Source organism: Phaethon aethereus (assembly GCF_964289735.1).
Source record: "Phaethon aethereus genome assembly, chromosome: 7".
Classification (NCBI taxonomy): Eukaryota; Metazoa; Chordata; class Aves; order Phaethontiformes; family Phaethontidae; genus Phaethon; species Phaethon aethereus.
The window spans coordinates 35,462,442-35,484,346 of NC_138583.1; the positions used below are offsets into that span (position 1 = coordinate 35,462,442).

The 21,905-nt window shown below is 42.0% G+C and overlaps 1 protein-coding gene across 1 annotated transcript in view; it reads left to right on the forward strand.

Moving 5' to 3' along the window:
* The first annotated feature begins 1,754 nt into the window (after positions 1-1,754).
* The window catches only part of PLPP4 (phospholipid phosphatase 4), a 64,680-nt gene continuing 44,529 nt past the window's right edge, over positions 1,755-21,905 (forward strand). Inside the window, exon 1 of the mRNA XM_082002340.1 lies at positions 1,755-2,034. Within this exon, the coding sequence (XP_081858466.1) occupies positions 1,979-2,034 (56 nt within the window). The 5' untranslated portion in view covers positions 1,755-1,978. The remainder of the gene's footprint in view (positions 2,035-21,905) is intronic.

Consider the following 21,905-nt stretch of genomic DNA (forward strand, 5'->3'; position numbering starts at 1 on the left):
TATTTGACAATAGCAGACAGACCAAAAGAAGGGGACATGTCCTTTACCACTACCACCAGCTTAATATGGAGATTTCACAGTTTAGCTTTGTTTCCTGAAACAGAATCACTTTTTTTTTTTTTTTAAATCCAGAATATATATAGTAGACCAAGCTCTGTCCTGAAAATCACTGAAATAAGGCATACAAGGAAGAAAGATCTCATTTAAGTAACACTAACATTTTAAGTGCTCTCTCTAATGCCAGTCACACACCTGTGTTTTCTGGGCTTCAGTCACCCTCCTTGCAACAAATCTAGCACTGGTGTAGCTATCTGTAGGTGAGGTTAGTACATAAGTTTATGCCTCTCTTCTTCCACAAACATGGTCAATAAAAGTTTTAAAACATGGTAGTTAATTCAGCGTTCAAAGCTTGCATTTGATGCATAGTGGATATATTAAGCAGATAGGTTTAATAAAGCCTCTCTGGCATTAATTCTCTAGCAATAATCACGTAGTAGTGAATTGGATCCCTACTGCAATAGTGATGGTTGTTTTGTAACTACGTGCACTATTAACAGCTATGAACACTTTCCTGAAGGACATGCCTTCAAAGGCCACAAGAAAGCAGATAATTAAATACATCTAACTGTGAATTAGTTTGCTGCATTCCGTGGCTTAAGGCTGAACTTCTTACAATAAAGATATTCAGGATTCAGTTCCTCCATGCAGAGAGGAAGTTAAATCAACTCTGTGCAAATCCACGCTAAGGCAATAGAAGGATTAGGGTGGGTCAGAGTTTGCCACTGGGTGGAATGGAGGATGGATTGGAGGAATCACAGTGGTAAACCAAGGCCATGGTGGTTTTGCTGCCTTTCTCCCATCCCAGCGACCTGCAGTCCCCAACTACGTCCTCTGCCTGTTCGTTGCGCAGGGCCCAGCTCTGGGAACGAACGGGCACTGAACCGAACACCCGTGCAGGCTGTAATGTTACATACCGGGCAGAATCTGCCCCACAAGCAAGAGTGACGCCTGGGTTATTTGCATTAAGAAGTAGGGTTTAAAATGACGTGAGTGCCTAAATGAGTGGAAAGCCTGTTACATACATACTTGCAGAAAGTACTCAAGCACTGTTAATCCTTTATGTAAAGATTAAGTAAACGTGTCCACCTCAGTGGCAGCACGGTGATCTGGTAGGGAGTTGCCCCTTGCCCAAACCACCAGCAGTTTAAGTCGTTAAGAACAGCCTCCATTACCCGTGCCGAGCGGTGCTCCCCCCTCCCCCGTTTGTTTTTTTCTTTTTCTCCATCTTTTCGGGAGCGCGGTGTTTCATTTCGAATCAGGGCAAGACAGCAAGGCCAGCCTTCACCCGACCCGCACCGCACCCGCGAGGTGTTGCGGGCTGTGCGGCGGCGAGGGCTCCCACAGCCGCCAGGCCAGCCCCGGCGCGGCCGGGCAGCGACCTCGTTTCCCCCGGCCAAGGCTGGGGGAGCGCGGCGTTCGGTGAGGCAGAGGCGCGCTCCCCGCGACCCTCGGGCCCGTACGGCACCTCGGGGCGCCGCGCCCCACCCCCGCGGGAGGCGGGGGCAGGAGCCCCGGGCCGGCGGGGCCGGGCGGCGCCGCGGGGGCGGGGCGGGGAAGCCCCCAGGATCCCCGGCCGCCGCGGCCGGGAGGCACCGCGTTCGGCACCGGCGCCCGCCCCCGCAGCCGGCGCTCGGCTCGGCCCGGCGGCAGCGCCGCCCCTCGCCCCCCCTGCATAGCCCGGCCGCGCCGCCGGCGGGACACGGAGCCTCCGTGAGGCGCGGGCGGCGGGGGCGGGGGAGACATGGCGCGGCCCAGGCTGCGCCTCCCGGGGCTCTGCGCCGCGGCCGCCCTCCCTCGGGGCGGCGGGGCGGGCTGCCGGCGCGCGGCGTGAGGCGGCTGAGGCGCCGCGGGTGCCCCCGCCCCGCGCGGGGAATGAGAGGCGGCGCCGCGGGGCTGCCGGAGCCCGCCGGGACCCACCATGCGGGCGCTGGCGATCGAGATCGGCGTACGGGTCCTGCTCTTCGGGGTCTTCGTGTGAGTACCCGCCGGACGGCGCGGGGAGGGTGGGGGGGGCGGCTCCCACCGGAACGGCAGCAGCGGGTACCGCCGACGCTGCCTCAACTTTCCTCCGGGGCCGCTCCGGCGCCCGAGTCCCCCCCCACGGCCGCGCGTGGGGTCGGGGGTGTGGGTTTGGCCGCCCCTCGGCGCGGGCTGGAGGCGTTTACTCCCCCGCAGCCCTGACGGAGCGCTGCCCGCCGGTGGGCTCCAGGGCGGGGGAGCCCCCAGGCTGGCGCCGGCCCTCCCGGCAGCCCAGAGCGAGGGGGAGCAGCCGCCGTTCCCCCGTGCGGGATGTCGGGGGGAATTTCTTCCCCGGGGTGAGCCGTTGCGGGGGCAGCGGGGAGCCCCCCTCTGCCCTGGGATTTTGCCGAAGACCTGCGGGAATTTTTTTATCGACGAAACTACTGTTTGTGAGAGAAGTGTGCAAAACCCAACTAAACAAAAAAAAAAAAAAACCCAACCACAAAACCCCGCTTCAGTTTTCGTTTGGACGATTATAGTTTTTGCTGTAAGGTCTCATCTGCCGAGGCAGCAGCGGGAACCCGCAGCGAGCGAGCTTCGGGGCAGGCACCCCCAGCTGCAGCGCCGGGGGCTGCGGGCGGACCTCGGGCTGAACGTGAGGTGCGGTGTCGTGTAGCTGGGTTTGAGATGCATACCCGCACGCTGGGAGGTAGGAAGGAAAGTCATGAAAACCTGGTTGCTGAAAGATGTGCAGCTATGGCTGTAGGAGCACTTTTTTCTTCTTTTTTTTTTTTTTTCCCCTCCTTCTTCAGGAGAACCCAGTTAGTATTATTTTGCACTGTATACTCCAGGCAGGCTTCCCCCTTGCTTCTCAGGGCTGTACCTGCTGCTTCTTTCTGTCAGTTTGTGTTCTCCGTGCATTTGAACAATGAAAAGTTACGGTCTTCATCTAAGTTCGGTTGCTTGATGTGTAAAAACGATTAGTCCCGATCTTTGTGATCTCTGAAGTATCACAGAAACGAGATCAGATTCTGCAGCTGTTTACTGGTTTGGCTCCTGGACCACGGATCCCGCTGGTCGCAGGTGCAGGCAGTAATGGTATAGAGCATCTGTTATTGTCTTACAACTGGTGATACTGGAATGCTTTGATGTGATTCCCTTCTGAACCCTCTCATGGCTAATGAATAACTTGCCCAATTTACCGGTATTTGATTTTTTTTTTTTCCCCTCAGTGCTCGTTTCTCTTCAATATTGATGCAAATCCTTTGATTTGCAACATGTTTGGTAAGTGTCATCCTCTTCCTTTTAGGATAAACTTTGATACCTTCAGAAACCTGTAAGGTACCTTTGATACCTTTCAGTTCAGTTGCATCTTACTTTGGAACTAGACCTGTTCCTTTCAAGAGGACTGTTTTCTGGAATATATGGAATTACAGGGTGAGCAAAGACCTTGGAAACTGATGCTACATCAGAACCTTTCCCTTCATTACTATTGCATGTGTAATTCATCACTTACACCATCCAGTAAGAGATCTCTTCATAGCTTATTACCATGATACGTAAATCATGCCCCATTAAAAGTAGTAATGTCTAGGTTATGCTTGTCTTCTCTCCCCGCTTCCTCTGTACAACATTCTGTAATTTTCACTGTTCTTTACGCTGTGGTTCTAAAAATCAACTGAGGGGTGGCTAAAGGAAATGCTTTCGGTAGAGCCACGTAATACCAAATGGCAAATGACTACACAAGCACTTTTCACATTTTCACATAGCTCAGCTTCTTTCTTGGAATTGTGGTATTTTAAGAGGTTGTTTGGAGCATCATTGACGTCTAAAAGTATGGAACATGTAGTATTCTAAATTCACATCCAGGTTGGTGTTTTAGTTTTATTAAGTTGTAATGGCTGCAAAAATACAATCTCTAGCTAGACAAGAAGAATGGCTTTTACGTTCAGATAACCTTAGCACCAAAGTAATCTTTTGCTGTTGAAATAGTATTCAGTATTTCTCTCAGTTTTTCCAGAGAGGCAGTTACTGATATTTTGGAACATTTGTGTTACAGAAGTTTAAATACTGTGGTTTCTGTGGTTTTGTAGGCAGCCAGGGCAAGGATTTTTGTGGCATGTTGAGTTCATTGAAATATCTCTTCAAGTATGACCAGTTACTAGTGAATTTGGAAGCCCTGGGACTGGAATCGAGTCCGCAGCAGCAGCAATATAAGCTCTACTGCAGAGGCTATTTCTAGGAATTAAAAGGCTTGTAAGGTTCCTACCTCCCTTGGAAAGGAATTGCATTAACATCAGTGAGTTGAGGCTAGGTCTGAGATCATCCCTGTTGTGAATGCCAGCTGCAACACCGATATTTGTCCACCAGGAACCGGGCTGAAGTGAATTAGTTCGTTCTGAAAAGGTGTTGATGACTTTGGGTGACTACCAACCTTTGTAGTGTTAGAAATCTGACCTTGAAGATAATGGTTCCATAGTTATTTGCCAATCGTGAACCATCTGTGCCTCCCAGATGTCTTTTAAGCTCCAACCTACTGATTACTATAACTCAGAGTAATGTACTGGCATATTTTGTACCATAAAATGCAGAAGAAAAAGGTACATTTTCCATGTTTTAGTTTTGCTTGGTGATAAATGTCATTTCATAAAAATGGAGGTGTGAAAACTTCTGTTGATGATTGCTGAAATAGAATGTATTGCCAATTTGAATGTATTTTAAAGCAGCAGCCATATTTTCTATACTTAAGACTGGCAACCTTTTTTCCCCCCACTTGCTGTAATTATCAACTGTAGTCATTCCACCAAGGCAAAAATCTCTACTTCTTGTAAGTTCTCTTCTGCCATGCAAATGTGTATTATTTGGAATGGCATACATTTTTGATGTTTGTGTACTGGTTTGGATGAATTCAACAGACAGTGAGGATAATAACTGACTCAGTTCTAGATGTTGTGTTCTTAGCAATTGCTAAGTATTCACTTAGCAATTAAAGACGGGTTTAGGTATTGAAATTAAGCAACTCAAACTTCTGTGCCTTTACAAAGATCTGTGCTGAAGGGCATTTTAACCCCTCGGGATTTACTGCTATTGAAGAAAGGATTAGTCAGGAGACATTTATTAGAAGAACTACAGCTGCCTGAAATTCAGAAGCAGGAGTTAACAAAACAAGACAAAAAAACCAAACGCAACTGTTTGCAGTCAAAAACATCCTTGATGCAAACTCCACGGGGAAGGTAAGTAGATGTTCTTTGAGTACCTTCAGCAAAAGAGCTCTCAAGCCACAAGTTACAAACTGTAAGGAGAATAGTGATATTTCTGTTCTGCCCTACGTTTTTTTTCCAGTTCCTTAACATTATCAAATTCATTTTTAGTATTAAAAATAGTTAGCCTTACACTTTTTGACCGGGCTGAACTGATCCTAATGAGCATAGATGGTTTGCTACTTATTAAGCAAAGAAAATTCTCACACTGTAATTTGACCATTACATTGTTACTACATTATGCAGTTTCAAATATTTTTCGATTAAACCTTGACTTTAATCAATTCGCACCTCATATGTTTGTTTGCTTAGGTTTTTATTTATTAAGAAATACCTGTGAGTACATAACTGGATTTTTTTAAAGTGAAGTTTTTCATGTAATGTCTCAGAAGTAGAAATGTGAGCATATACTTTGTTTATAGAAAAAAAATCAAGCACTAATTTGAAGAATGGTTGAATTAGGGTCTTGCATTTCTCTGCTTTTTGTACGTGTTCCTATGACCTGGAACATCTTAAGATGCCTGATTAATGGTAGAACATGTTAAACGCGGCCAGTCTTTCATCTGCTCTATGTGGACAGTGGCATTTGTTACATAACTGAATGCTTGATGAAAGAAAATGTTTTTGCCTGACTTGGTTTTATTCAGTTAAGGCAATCGTAAAAAGATTTGTGAGCAAGTCTGATATTTTTACACAGGAGTGATGCCCTTAAAGCAATGCTCTTCATCTGTTCTAAAAAGAATTAATTGAGTGGTAGCTCAGAGTGCGCCTGTAATTGCCAGTAGGGATGTCTTAGTTTCATAGCAAAATACACATTGTTCTGTTTTAGTTATCTCCTACAACAAAAACTTTTTCATTGGTTTCAGAAGTTTTAGAAGACCGCATCATTGTCTTGGCAGGAAGATAGAAGAATCTGTGTGTGTTGTAGTATATTTAGCCCAAAGACTTGTCAACAGCATACCGCTGATGTTTCTAGAGCTGTCTAATTGATTAAAAAGACAGTCTTTCAAGGATTGCTTCATCAAACCTCGAGCTCTTCAGTGAGTGTGATGTGATTAAAAAATAAATGTCATTCAAAGTAATTAGATATCTTCCTCGCAGCACAGTCTTATTAGCAGCCTCCCTTGGGAATAAATGTTTCTCTGCAGGCTAACATACGTGTGTATTACACACATGTGAGTGTACGGTGTTGGCTAATGCTGACATCTTTTGTGTGTGTGTGTGCCATGTTCAGACTCTGGTTTAAGTAAATAAAATCTGATTCTGTGCATGTTGGGTTTCTTACAAGTTCACAATATTAAGATTTTAATCGAGTTAGGAATATGCATGAAAAGATTTAGCATGGAAAGCTCTTTCACATAGCTTGCTTTGTCATGGGTGGTGATCTTCTGGATATTCCGTATATCTTCGTAAATGATACTACATATTGTCTTGTTAACAGAGACAGAAAATCAATTAGCTGAGGAAATTCCACAATGCTGCAGTTCCGCTTTGCTCCTCTTCCAGTTTGTGCTTGCCTTTTCTCTGTCGTATCTACTGGATTATAGGAGGACAGACTGAGCTGATAATCATAAGCAGTTGGAGATCTGTAGGTAATATAAGCAAAACAGTATTGAGAAGAAATTGCCAGCCTGAGGCATTAAGATTTATTTCCTCAGACACAAATGCTGCCAAATTACACAAATCAGTTGGATCAAGATTTCAAAGCACCTTTTAAGCCTCGGCTCTCTAGCTGAATGTTTCAAAGCGAAGTAGGTATTTGGCCACATGAACTTATTAGTCTTTTTGTGTCCTACATTCTCTGTTTCATTACCTCATAATTCTGACTTTGTTTGGAACCTGATTTTTGGCTTCTGATCTTAAAAGTCTTGGACTTCATTTTTCTGTACCCTAATTTCTCATCAAGAAAAGGGGAATAGTACTTCTTTTTCTCACCCTTTGTTCATCTAATTGACAAATTCTTTGTCGTGAGGTATGTGGACAGTGGCCAAACACATTGAACATTGAATACACTTGGAGCTTTTTCAGTGTTAGTTTCACAAACAGTAAAGATAATGGAAAGTGAGAACATCAGCATGTTTGGTTACTAACCTGTTTAAAAATAGGTACTGTATTGTAAACCATAATTTAGATGATACTAAAATTAGGGAAAGATTTAGTTTTGTAGCCCAGGCTGAAGTCTAGTTCACTGAGTAGGGTTAATGAACAGTTAAGGGAATGACCTGCTTAAAGAAAGACCTTAGCCTCTCTGGTGCTTAGGATCTGAGAACATATATCAAGGTTGCATACTGAGCTCCAGTGGCAAGCAACAGACTTGTTCCAGTGCTCAGCAGAGTCTCTTACACCTTTGGAAGTGATGGAAGAATTAGAATGCCATGGAGCTTCTGTAACTCGCTGAATGCGGCTCAACGTATCACAAAGTAACCCAAATTTTAACTTTGCTCAGCTCTGTGTCCTTGAGAGGTGACTGTAAAAACAAAAGGCCATAAATACCTATTATACGTAGTATAATATTGAAGCACCCAACAAAACGACCGTGTGCCTGTCCTAATCTCCATGAAATATCACCAAGCTAGCAGAGACACTTGGTACTTGGTGTTCCACTGAGCGGAAGCTTTTGTTTCCATTGTTTTCTTATTTTATTTATTGAGACTAGGGAAGGATTTTACTGACTTAGATAACAGCTATTCAGGAGAAAGTGTACCTGTCTTTTTGTGTGGACTTCGGTCTGTGCAAAAGAGAGACTCTTTTGCAGACTGTCGTATCAATGCTTCTATATCATGGGGCTAAGTTTATTTCATTTTACTTCCCTGACTCCTGGGGTGGGGGGAAAGGGGGATTTAGTGGCAGGAATTCTAATTGTCCTGTTAATAGGGTGGGGTTTACAGTTGACGTCCATGGCTAAACTCGCAGCTGAATGCATGCTAAAACAGGACGTTATTGTAAATGCCGAAGCATCTGCTCCAGATTTTTGAGGAGTAAATGGTGACTTTGTGTCTTTCCTTGTTGAAACCCATTTACTCACTGACTTTGGCACTTTGTGTTTATTTGCTCCCAGCTCTGATTAAGGACATTTTATAATGAGAATGCTACGAAGACTGACAGGGTTTCCGCAAGGCAAATTTTTCTGTATAAAAATTGGTTTTTGTGCTTTGATCTAAGCACAGTCAAGCTGTGGCACAACTGTGTTTCTTACGGCAAAGACATAAAAAATACAGTCTTATTGCTGAGAATGCACCCATACCTGGCACAGTAAACCAAGATCTTTATAGTCACCCAACCTGTTGGTGACTTTGAAAAGCCAGTACTTGGAAATACGTGGCAGAATTATTGACACTAAAAGTGGATTAAGGATTGCATTTAGTGTGTCTTGTAACTTTTTTCTGTAGTAAGCACTGTACTGATACTGAACAGGGGATGTTTGAGTGCTGCATCTATGTTGGCAAGGATTAGTGGACAAAGACAAAGCTAAAGACAATACACATGCCCCTTGTTAAAGTATGGGTTGTGATCCACTAATGAACATCAGGGACTTACACGTGAATGATTAAGGAAAGTTTCACCAATTCCTGAATCGGAATAACTGCGTTACAGATGATCCAGTGAGATTGTCCTCATAGAAGAGACAGTTATCATCAGATGTGGCACTAACTAAGCTTTTCATAACTACATGGGTTTTAAGGTACTTCCCATTCATGTTTTTCCCTTGGCTTGTAAATGGTAAATTTCTGATCATTGGACCACAAGTCATTGCTGTGCAAGAAACTGTGACTAATCTATATGATTCTGCAGAAAACTAGACTAGGAATGTTTCTTTGTTGTAAATCAGACTGCTGCAGTCACTGTGTATTGTAGTTGTTTATTTCTCTGCATTGTTAGCTTTTATTATCCAAATGGCTTAAATATTTTTCCTTGTTAAAATGCCACTGAATTTTAATTAAAATTGCATATAGATAAAATGCAGTAAGTGGGAATTATTTTACTGTAGGATGGAGTAACAGGGTTTACAGCTGGTGTTTTCATAGTAAGTGGCTGATGCAGATTACTTAATGCAGGTGAGTTTGAGAATTGGGAAGGAGTGAGAAAGGTGGTAAGACCTTTTCTGAGGAAAGATAGAAATAATTGAACTGTTTAATCTAGAAATCTGAGGAGAAGGTAATCTTCGCAAGTAAGCAGCTGCCGTAACGATGTGTGAAGAAGGCAAACTGCTCCTCGTGGCCTCCAGGAACTGTACAGAAGGGAAAGATTTTTAAACTTGTAGCAAGGGAAATTTAGGCTGAGTGTGGGGAAATACAACTTAATTGTAAGGACTTTTGAGTGCTGGGATAGATTGCCTGAGGCTCATGTAGGATCTCCACCAGCGGAAATCTTAAAAAGCAAGTTACACTAAAGTGTCCTGGGAATATTTTACATAGAGTTTTGCTTCGCTGCATGGCTGTGAGGAGCCGGACTAGGTGGCCCTGTAAGCTGGCACGAGTCGGCTCAGCGGACTGAGGTTTGTACTGCCCGAGAGCGTGCCGGTGAGTGGGAAACGCTGAAAGACATGAAAGCAAAATTTCTTGCGAGAGCCTTCTGGCTCATGTTGGTGGGAGAAAAGGAGACGGTGTTACCAAACTGAAGTTACTCGAGGAATACTTCGGCAAAGGCTGAGGAGATGCTGATGATCCCTTCGGGCTAGCGGGCAGTGCCGTGCCGGGTATCGTATTCTCAATATTCTGCGTTGACAAGATTGTGGGGAAAATGAAATCCTGGATTAGGTGAAACGTTACTCTCTGCAGTCTTGCAGTTCAACATTTTACTCTGAGTGAGGAGTTTCACTACTACTTTAGAATTTCTAATGGAGGGGTAAATGTCAGCTCAGGAAATATTTCAGCTTTGAAGGATTTGTGGCACCCTACCAAGTCTTGTGAAGCCTTGCAAATCGAAAACAACAGAGGAGAGTATCATTTGATATGAAGTGTTATATTTTTCATTAGCTGCCGATTTTCACTAATGGGAGAACACATCTAATAGCCTGACTGTACTCTCATAGCCCACAGAGAGGCCGTTAATAATTTCATTCATCTAGCATCCAAGGTGCTTTACAGGAGTGTAACTATTGCTATTGGACTTTAGTGAGTGCTACGAAGTGCTAGAAGTGGTGTTCCTATTCCCCATTACTATATATATATATATTTTAATCATTAGTAATGCTCTGGAACATGTAGTTATTCACACAAGTGGTTTTGGATTGAATGATTTTAATATAGTTGGATTTGATTGTGAATATCATTAGGCATGTCCTTCTTTTTTTTTTTTTTTTTTTTTTTCTCCCAGAGAATAATGAAGTCATTGCATTCAGCAACTGTGAAGGAAAAATGGGAACCATAAATTTGTATTACATTTAGTAAATAGCTTGGCCAAAAGAGTGTCTGTATTAGTACTGAAGTGTTTTATTTTACAACTTGCATTTTTAAAAGCATTTTTTATTAAAATTGCTTCAATGAATGCCCAAACAAAATATTTTATTTCAGTTTGGGTTAAGTTGCTGCTTCACCTAAAGTTAATGTTTTAATTTCACATAAAGAAACTCTTGTTTGAGCCTTCTAGATTGGGCCGTAGTATTTCTCCCCTCTCTCACTTCCTTACCAGCTTCTGAGTTTTTGGTCTGAAAAAACAGTCTGAGAATGTGTTTTGGCACTTAGCTGTAGTTGTGGACAGTTTGTTTGATACTACTTAATCCTCACTTTTATTCAGCCTATACCCCGAGGCGCAGCATTATGTGGGGATAGGCTTCACCACCATACAGGTCCTCTTTCAAGGTCATGTCTCCGTCTATCCATCTTTAAAGGGAACAGTGGTGTGTAACGAATGGGATACGAATCATAAACATATTCTAGATTAAAAACTACTTGGCAGCAAATTATCAAGTCGTGTTTGTATTATTTAAATTCAGTGTCTGGCAGAAAGCTGAGGGAGAAAGAAAACTGCTTGTGTGTGGTAGGTTTTTGATACGGGGCTTTAGAAGAGATTGAGCGGGGGGCAGTGGCTGAACGTGGACGAGATCCTATAGCATGGAGGAACGTACTAGTGGGTTTCAGGGATTGCTCCTGAATAAGCTGCTCGGGCCAAGCTGTCACTTCCAACCGATTCAACCTTGTTCCAAGCAAGATCTTAAAGCGCTATCGCAGGAGGGACAGGAGTGAGAAGCACTGAAGTGTAACAGTGAGCTACAAAGGGACTTTTGGAGAAGTAGTACTGGAGAGACAGAACTAACTGAGAGGGAGAGCTTTGGTCACTAAGAGAAACTCAGCATCTTTGTGCGTTTAACCCCTGACTTTCACTGCAGGTCCAAACCTATAGGTGATGGGAGTGTGCACGCAGGTATGAAAGCGAAAGAAACTTTATCAGGCTACTCAGCTCTATCAAATTGGTATGAAGCTTAGCATAGTTGTCCAAGGAACTGTTGAGAGTTGTTTGGCTGAAAAAAGTTGGAGATGTAATAAAAACAAGCACTGAAAAACATCTGACGCAACATTTTGACTGTCTGTAGTGTGTTTTGGTTCATTATTCCATTATTTGGTTCATTATTCCATCATTGGAACAGGCTGCCCAGGGCGGTGGTGGAGTCACCATCACTGGAAGTGTTCAAAAATGTGTAGATGTGGCACTTCAGGATGTGGCGTAGTGGGCGTGGTGGTGTTGGGTTGACGGATGGACTTGATGATCTTAAAGGTCTTTTCCAACCTTAATGATTCTGTGATTCAGATATGTGTTGCGGTGATTTAAGCTTGTTTTTCTCTTTAGAATAATCACAGAATCATGTACGACTGCCAGCTTTGAAACTTTTAATGGCCACATCAATATTCATATACTGATGGTTTCCTTTCTCCCACCTCCCTCCTCCCCAAACACAGAGACATGTTAAAATGGCTTTTGTGGAATAGTTTACATCATAGGGTATATTTAATAAAAATAGATCAATAGAGGCAACGACTAATATCATAAATCATACTTTTTATTAACTAAAATGAGACGTAATGCAATGAAAACAGTAGCCAATAGTTTTCACTTCGCTGGTATCTGTTATTTCTGTAAGACTACCAGTGTTGATGATCTCTGTTACAGTAGTGCAGCGGTGCTGGGTTGCTGTAAGGATTGTGCGTTGCCATAATAAGTAGCAGCTCTGACCTGCTTGCCTTCTTCTGAAGTGTGCCACTGCTCCGTGTGCAGGCATCGCAAGAACTGAAATGCTTTTTCACCTCAGGAACAGCTAAATGCCAAAACAAATACGTTTTTGTTTCAGAATGGTTTATTTTATATTCTGCTGACCCGCAAGCAAAAGATGGAAAGATCACTTTCAATATTAAGTCAAAAAAAGTTTTAAAAATTTAAACCAAGCCAAAGGATGTTAATTTGACTCATTTTGCAGTGTTTTTTTTCTGTTTCAGTATAGCCACTCTTGTCTCCTGCTCTTCTGTTCAAAGCTGCAATGCAGCATGCAAAACTGTTCCCTCTTTCTTCCTTTCACTTTGCTCATTTCCAAATATTCTGCTTCTGTAAGGAAGAAATGATGATGAAAAGGTTATGGCTAAGCCAGTTAAGTAGTTTAATGCCTGGATACCCATTTTTATTCCCATTGAATGTGAGTTTTCCAGATTCAGTCACTTCATACTGGCAATAATGGTAGTTGGTGATATTTAGTGCTACTTGCATTCGAAGCGTTCAGCCCGAGAGCAAGGAGAATGTATGGATTAGAAGCTTTTGGATTCTTTCAGGCACACAAGAGCAAGTGGCAGGCTGTGTGAATTGCTTGCTCTTGTGCTGTTCATGTATGCTCAGATAATCTTTCCCCTTTCCTCGTAGGTTTAGTACGACTGAAATAATGTCACAAGAAGGAGATCGTTTACCCCAGAGAGTTCAAATGCCAGGGATTGAGAAGGCAGTAGAGGTGTAATTTAGGTATTAAGGAAACTAACACGAGGTTCTAAAACTCCAGGCTCTTCTCTTTTTTTATCATTGTGAAAAGATTGCTTGTTCGCTATTTCATATTAGGTATTCTAAGAACATTTACATATCATACATATGTTATTTCATGAGCGGCAGGACTCCTGTTGTGCATCTATATTGTTGTTAGCTCAAGATCTGAGCTTTGAACTGAGCCCAGACTCCCCAGCTGTTGCCTCCTTGCTGATTCATTTAATTCATATTGTTTCTTGAATTTGGACCAAACAAGGAAGAGAAAATTTGAGCAGGGGGGTTGTGTCTGGTTTTCACCTGCTCCGGTTTGTATGTTCAGTGTGGGTACGTGTGGCTCAAGTCACGTGCTGTAGCAGACTTGAGCCCAATCTCAGGCACAGCTGATGAAGCCTTCATAAATACATCCCCAGATGCTATGTCAGAGAAGGGTCCAGTGGCTCACTAATCCTTCGGAGACACTGACTGGAACAGACTCCATCATCTAGTTAGATACGTGCTGGCTGAAGAACCTGTCTTACATGATGGTTGGCTTTGTTGGCCCTGTACAGCTCACCCTGGCTGCGGTGCAATGCTAGCTGCAAGGAGGAGAGTAAAGAGGGTGGCTGTTCATCTTTGAAAGAAGCCATACCTCGATAGAGATCTGTTAAACCAGTGGATGTATGAGGGAAATCTGGGAAACCTGCTAGTAAGACTGAAGGAGAATACTGGAAACTCCTCTTTCAGCACATCTGGGAGATATGACAGCCATGGTAATATGTATATTTTTAAAACTGCATCAGAATTTATTTTCAATCCTTTCTTAAAATGATTTCTCGTATATCTGAAGGGCTAATGTGGGCATATGTGCTAATTAAATGTAACACTGCAATTGCTAGCTCATTTAAAATATTCAGAATATTTTACATCAAGTGATACTGACTCATCTGAAGCCAAACCTACCCTTGAGAACGAGTTCTCTACTTGCCAGTGACATTAAATAAAAAAACAAAACAAAACAAAAAACCAAAAAAACAAACCAAGAATATTGCCCCCTCCCTTTGTCCTTATCGGTCCCAGGATTTAATCCCATTGACTTTTGACTCTTCCCTGCGTAAAAGTGTACCCACAGAATTAAAAGTGGGGAAAGCTGTATCCATTCAGATTAGAATATCAAATGTTATCATGAGGTGGTATAAAGGCTTGGTTTCTAGCTTCTCAAAAACACAGAAATTTAAAAAATGCTATCAACTTGCACTATTCCCCGCGCAGAATAGGGAAGGAATGAAAAAAGCCTCTTACAACATTTTTCTTACTGTTTACTTTCTGCCGGTACTCCTCTTGGTCTTCATAAATACTTGCCTATAAACACAAGGTTACTGCAAATGAAGAGAGGCATCAGATCTTCTCATTTCTGCAGCAATAAAAACAGCTTCTGAATTATCTTTGTAGGGTGTTCCTGGTGAATATTAACTACCCTGTATCCTGCAGGACACTCAAACCCAATAAAGCTCCACATTAGGATTATAGATTGTTAATCGGAAGTGGTAGGTGTATACACTGCATGACATTGTATTGGGAAATAAAAGTTTTTAGCTGTTAAAAAGAGATAATTTATTGATACAGCTGCTTCTGTATCTCTTCGTGTGAATGTAAATCACTTAATGAATTGGCTTTAGTGCAGTTACAAGATGATGGTTATAATAACATGTTGCCGTCAAAGCCTATGAAGAACCAATAAAACATTAATTTCTGTTCTCATGTACATGCTTCGTAAGCAATCAATATCTATTGCAATATAAAGTCTAAAATATATTACAATTTAACTCTTTACTTTTGATTTCCATGGAGAAGCTAAAGCTGTTGCTTTCCTACCTCGATGCTTGTCAGCAGTGCATACTTGGCATACATCAGTACCAGACCAATTAATGAAGAAGCTACAGCATTAGGAGTTGTGATTTGATGCAGATATTGACACTTCTTGCTGGAATTAATCGCCTTGCCTTGCCTTGTAAAACAGTGGCAGAAAACATCAAATCTCTTGATACCCAGTGTTGTGCCTTAACTGTGGGGAAAGTTTCTTTTTTCCATCAAAACTCACGTTTGTATTATTGAAGTTACATTTTTAATTTATGTCAGCTTCTTCCTTGGTGAAATTGCAGTTTATCATTAATAACTGGGCCTTGATCATATTTTTTGTACCCTTTCTTGATGGCTGAGGAGCTCTGGATTTCCTGAATTACTCTAGAAATTAAATGGCTCGGATGTCTTTCCTTATGCTAACTTCTGAGCTAACACAAAGCTATCTTGTCATGCTAATACGCATGGACAGCAGCATTTCAGAAACCGAACTCCTCCAACTCTGTGGTGACCAGAATGAAGGTGATAAACCACAAGCACTATTTCTTATCTCATCACTATCCTCTCTGCTTCAGTTCTGCTAATTTTCCATTCCAGCCACAGACCATTTCAGGCTCTTCATATCTTGTCTCTCTTTGCAGGAGTTCCTAAAATAACCACTATAAAGTTACATTTTTTTCCTTCATATTACCTATAGGGAATAAACAAGACTAGGTTTTCTCACAGCATGAGAATAAGTTATTCTCTCTAGGTATATCAGGTAACATGACATGAATGCTTTTCCCCACTGTTAGCATGATTCGGAATGGCTGAATTGAAGTCTTGGATTCAGATGTGAGCAAAGACGATGTGAATAAGCAGTGTTCAATGCGATGTACCCAGCCGGTGTAACCACTGGGCTCTTTCGGTTTAGCCTAGGTCACTTGCTGGAGACTCCTAAAGCAAATTCTGTCTTTCAGAGTATAATTTTCTTATCTCCGCAGCTGTTGCGCCCGATGATGTATTCTACTTTATGGCTCTTCATTCAGAATGTTGGGGCTGCGGATCTGTTGTGTGAGAATCTCTCGCCGAGTTATGTATTGTGTAAATACCCTGTAATTAGGCCAACCTATACGGAGCCCTACCAACTTCAGCATTGCTTCTGCTGCTCACAACTATGCAGTGTTCGTGTCAGGACAAATGATTGCACAGTTTAACATAGCGGGTACACTATAAAACCTTTTACTACTAGATTTGAGACCTCGTTTGGGGAATACTCAAGGAAATACCCATCTAAGACAGCGTACAGTGGATTTCCGATAGCACCGTGGCAGCTAACCTGTTTCTGTGGGACAGGCAGCGGTGAGTTTGCACACACACAATCTGCAGTCAGGGAATGTGGTCGGAGCCTAACTTTTTTCCACAAGCTCTCAGAGGTGATTTGTGAGAGAGGTTCATGAACACTTGCTATTTCTTCATTACTTGCTCCAGTGAAGAATTGCATACAAAGCCATCTTAGGATCAGATCTGCTTATCAACAGTTGAAGCTTAGTAAAGAGGAGGAGAGTTGGTTGTTAGGTATCTGGTTTGAAAGCCCGAGTATCACAAGTTCATGTTCATTCTCGTCTGGTGCTTTTTCACGCCATATATACTTCTCTGTCTTCGTCACGTGTTACTTGGGACAAACCTTGTCTGCAAGAGACAAGGCAAAAAAACCCACCTCACTCCCCACCAAACAAAAAAATGCCTTGTACATCCTTTAGTTGATGCTCAAAACCAGGAAGCAATCTCTAACCTTCCAGTGTGCTGTGAACTCTTCTGCCGAAGCGGATACCCAAGTCTGCAGGACCAGAGACCCTATGTGTTTTCGTGTTGCTGCTCTCTGCAAATGGAGCTGTTGGCCAGCGGCAGTCCGCGTAACGCTAGTAAGCGCTTCTAACGTGGATGCTAGTCGTGATTTCATTGCTGGTAGCTTCTGTCTTGCTCTAATGGGACACAACAATACAATCCTAATGGTGGGTCTATCTGTCCTATTCCTATCCTGTTCTTGTTGCTAGATTGGCAACATACTTTTCTACTCATCATTTAAAGGTTTCTACCTTACCAACTTTGCCAATGCAGTACTACTTATTGCTCTTTCTTTGATCTTAGCGACTTCCAAATGTCATTACTTCTTGATGTCAAGCTGCTGAGTGCCAGGGAACGGTGGCTGCTGTAAGCAGTGTTTGCAAAATAAGGTGAGGTGTGAAACAACACCCTGCTGTTACTTGAGGAGATGAAAACCATGGTGGAAGCACAGGTCAAAGACTCTGTGAGGATATTTATGCCATGTTTGATTCATTCACTACCAGTGAATGGTTTCATAAAAACCCCATTGGTAGTCCATACTATCCCAGAACTACTGTGTACTTTTACCTTGATCAGTGTGTGATGTGGTGCTTGCATAGAAGTTATCTTAAAGGGCTACATGCTTTTTAAGGGGGTTTCCCTTTAATTACAAGTTAATATAACTTGGAAGTGCTTGTGTCCTCAGAAAAGAACATTTTTATTTAGTGTAGTGTTGTAGGTGGTCATGTTGGGATGTCCAAAGCAACTTCAGGCACTTGGGCACCTGTTCCTCATTGATGTTTTTACTGGAATTAGGGCTCCTGTTTCCTGGAGGTTTCTTTGAAAGTCACAGTTAAAGGCTCTTGAAGTTAATGGAAGCCCTTTTATGCCTTAAATATATGTTATCAGGCTGACGTGTTCAAAATCCTGCTTGTTAAACTGATAAAAATGTTGGTTGAATATGTAAACATGCAGAAAATGTCAGGCCAAAAAGCTAATACTAAAATAATGCACTAATACGGAGTAAGCTTCCTACGTTGCCTACCTGCTACCAGGAGACGTTACATGATTGAGCTTGTATTTTCAACCACAATAGAAAATGTCTAGAAACCAGTTTTCTTTATCCAAAGACTACATTCGTTTCTAATAACATGTAGTCATTTAAACAAGCTTGTGCTGCTTTATGAATAGTAATAGACTGTAATTTTGGTTAGAACGAAGGAACATAAATCACTAAGTGTCAGGCAGCTTAGAAACCAGTATGTCCTCATGATTGTTTAATAGAGTACAAAGGGAATTGCCTTCAAGCTAGTGAAATCTCGTATCCAGTTGCCCATCGGTGATGTCTCAAAAAAAGAATTGTTCTCTTATGAATCTTGGCATAAAAATTTAATCAGCAGCTGAGCTATTTCTGGGGATGAAAAAAAAAAGTTATTTCTTTTTATATAGTCACTTTCCTGTAACTATTTACTTTGTATTTCTGTATTGATCACACAGACAAGATCTGCAGCCTTCTACATCTATTTTTTCTTCCTCCTTCAGTAGTGATTTTGAAATTATTTTACCTGGTTTCAGCAAGTTTTTTTTTTTTCATTATGTTTCAGCATATTTGAACACTGTTCCTGCAAGACATTCAGAACACAAGTCAGAGGAAAAAACGGATACATAAATTTAACGTGTAGTTGTCCTGGTTTCAACCAGGGTAGAGTTAATTTTCTTCATAGAAGCTAGCGTGAGGCTATGTTTTGGATTTGGGATGAAAAAATGTTGATAAGGTGCTGATGTTTTGAGTTGTTGCTAAGTAGTCAAGGACAGTCCAGCTTCTCATGCTGGCCTGCAGCGAGCAGGCTGGGGGTGCGCGGGGAGCTGGGAGGGGGCACGGCCGGGACAGCTGACCCGGGCTGGCCAAAGAGATATTCCATACCATATAACGTCATGCTCGGTATATAAAGCTGGGACGAAGAAGAAGGAAGGGGTGGAGGGACGTTGGGAGTGGTGGCGTCTGTCTTCCCAAGAAACCATTACGCGTGACGGAGCCCTGCTTCCCTGGAGGTGGCTGAGCACCTGCCTGCCCATGGGGAGTAGTGAATGAATTCCTTGTTTTGCTTTGCTTGCGTGCGCGGATTTTGCTTTACTTATTAAACTGTCTTTATCTCAAACCATGAGTTTCCTCACTTTTACTCTTTCGATTCTCTCCCCCGTCCCACCGTGGGGGAGTGAGCGAGCGGCTGCGTGGGGCTGAGTTGCCGGCTGGGGCTAAACCACGACAAGTGGATACAGAACTGCTGTTATTAAATAATTATCATAATAATTATTACTGTCATTGATAGATTTGTTGAAATGAATCTTTCTTTAGAAGAGTACAAAGATAGTATATACTAATCAGAAATCAGTCCTCAATTGGAATCAGATACTATTTCTGTTATGTATCATAGTTTCATCTCTTCAGCACATATGTTATTTTGCTCTTAAAGAAATTGCATCTTATGACTTAGCATGTATTTGCAGTGTCATAGTATGATTCGTGTGAGAATCATTAATTTGATTTTTCTTTAATTTCTCAGTTTTGAACAACTATACTTCAGTCTTTGTTTTCTTACATTGCAAGGAGACAGGAAACAGAAGAACAAGAAGAGCCCCAAACCTTTAAATCTTTCGGCATTTGCTCATAATGTCAAATGTCTTAATGTCAAATTAATTAAATCTCTGGTCTAATGTGACACATTTTCCAAAAGTGCACTGGTGCACGGTTGTACTGTGATCACCTTGAAGCATAAATGTTTTTGTTTTGCTTTTTGCAGTTAATAGGAATGCCTCAAGGCCTAGATATGTCAAAGAACGTGCCTCCGCTTCGAGGCATTCCTTGGTGAATCCATCAGTCCCAGTGCTTCGAGAACTGCCTCAAAACAGTCAGACCAGCAGATACCTGAGGGAGTATTTCAGAAAAGATGTGACTGGCTGAAAGATGTAGTCATTGTAACTCAACGGGCTGCTTCAACGTCTCGTATGCCCAGACGTGTATGTGCTTATCTATTTATTTATATTTAGATGACGGCAGTGAAGTGTGTCCTGACTGTGGATCCTGTATACATCTTCATAACAAATGTTAAGTCCTGGACAGTATAGCTGTGAACTTTGCTATTCAGCTCTCCCAGGTGACACGTCTAGGATGTTATACCCAGGCCCGTGACTTTACTTGGCAACTGGACCCTTTCAACCAGCAGCCAATTGCTTCTAGCTGCCATCAATATCTTTGACGACTCAGAATAAAGATAATGTACTTTAGGACTCTCAGCTGAAATTTGGAAACAGAGTTGCTTGTGTTGTCTAGAAATCAAACTTTCTTTTTCTAGTTGAAGAGTAAAGTTGTAAAATGAATTTTTCATATGTGGGGTGTTTTATTTCCTGGAAATGGTCTTCTGTAGAAATGTTTTGCTCTTTCATGTCTTGCACAAGCCATTGTTTTTTAAACTTCCATCTTTAAGTTTTCATTTTGAAAACACTGTAACAAATTGTTTTGATGCTTTGGAAATCCACCTTGCACCTTCCTTGGAGAGCAGGGTCAGACTCTGGGTTTGAAGCAGCTGAGTATGATAGCAAATACTCTCCTTGCAATACCAGACTCCTTAAGTTTCCATGAGAATCTGGTTGTCCATGTAAGTCAGTAAGGGATATGTAACTATAGGTACAAGTGACAAGACTGTGTTTGACTTGATTCGTCCTCAGATTTTGTTGTTTTCCTTTACGATGAAGAGGTCAGTTGGGCTCTTTGGAGTAGACAGAGGATTTTGTACCTTCTGTTTAGTGGGACTCTGAGTGTGCTCAGGTAAAGAGGGTCAGTAGTAGTGTGTGTGAGGGCTACAGGGGCTGTAGCTAATGCTGAGAAAATGAAGAACAGCTGCTAAATCCTCAGAAGGGATAAAAAGAAGAATTTCCTAAGACCCAGAAGACTGGGTAAGGCTTGCTGCTGTTTAAGAAATCGCTGACCTGGTTGGATTTGGGGACTTCACAACGTGGAGTTGCATATGTGTGTGTTAATTTTACTCTGCTTTACAAATTGCTTTGACCTTTTTCTCTTTACGTAAAGTCAATTGTTTTAGTTGTTACTTGTATAAAACCTGGTTTCGGAGGGGTTTAAAGCCCTTGGCTTTGGGAAATTTAGAGTAAAAAAGGCTTTGGGCGATTACACCTCTGTTTTCTGGCTCCATGGGTTTATTAGGTAAGACCAATCTGCAGAAAAATGGTCCCTGTGTCTTCTCTCAGCAGGGAGAGAAGACTTTCTTTTTTTTCTTTTTTCTTTTTTTTTACTTTCAATCCTAGTAAACTAGCCCTGAAATGAGTAACGTAAAGTAAAGGTGAAACTTCCCACGGCGTCTGATATGACTTCAAAGCTGAGAAGAGTTACAGGAGAGTGAAGGAAAAAGCAGTATGGTTTAAATGAAGAGAGACAATTTAGGTAGTCCTAAAAAGCTTCTGAAACTTCTTACTGCCATTGAAGATCACAATTCCTGTCTCTTCTTTCAGTGCCGGACAAAAGATACCCGCACAAATAATTTACTTTCTGTATAACAGTGTAACCTCAACACTTCATTTCAAAATAACAAAATTGTGGGGTATTTTTGGTTGGTTGTCTGCTTGGTTGTTTTATTTTTTTGTTTGTTTTTTGAGAGCTAAATGACATGAGAATGAAATTAAAACAGTTTTGGTAGAATGAGGCATTTCTGGTAGAGCTAGATTCTTCTGAAGCTTGACAGTCAAATCCATATACTGGCAATCTGGAAAGAGGGAAAAATGTGTTTCTGTGAGCCCATCCTTTTTTAGGAGTGTCTTTTGGAGATACTCTCCGAAGCTATCTGTTCTTTTCTGTCAGTAGAAGGAATTGTCTAGGCTGCTTTCTCCCTGCTTTGTGATGCTGCAAATACAACTGTCATACTTTGAAGTCTGGATCTTGACATTTGAAAGACACATTGTATATTCAATATCTGGTGAGTAGTTTCTTCAGTGTAAAACATTTGCTACGTGATT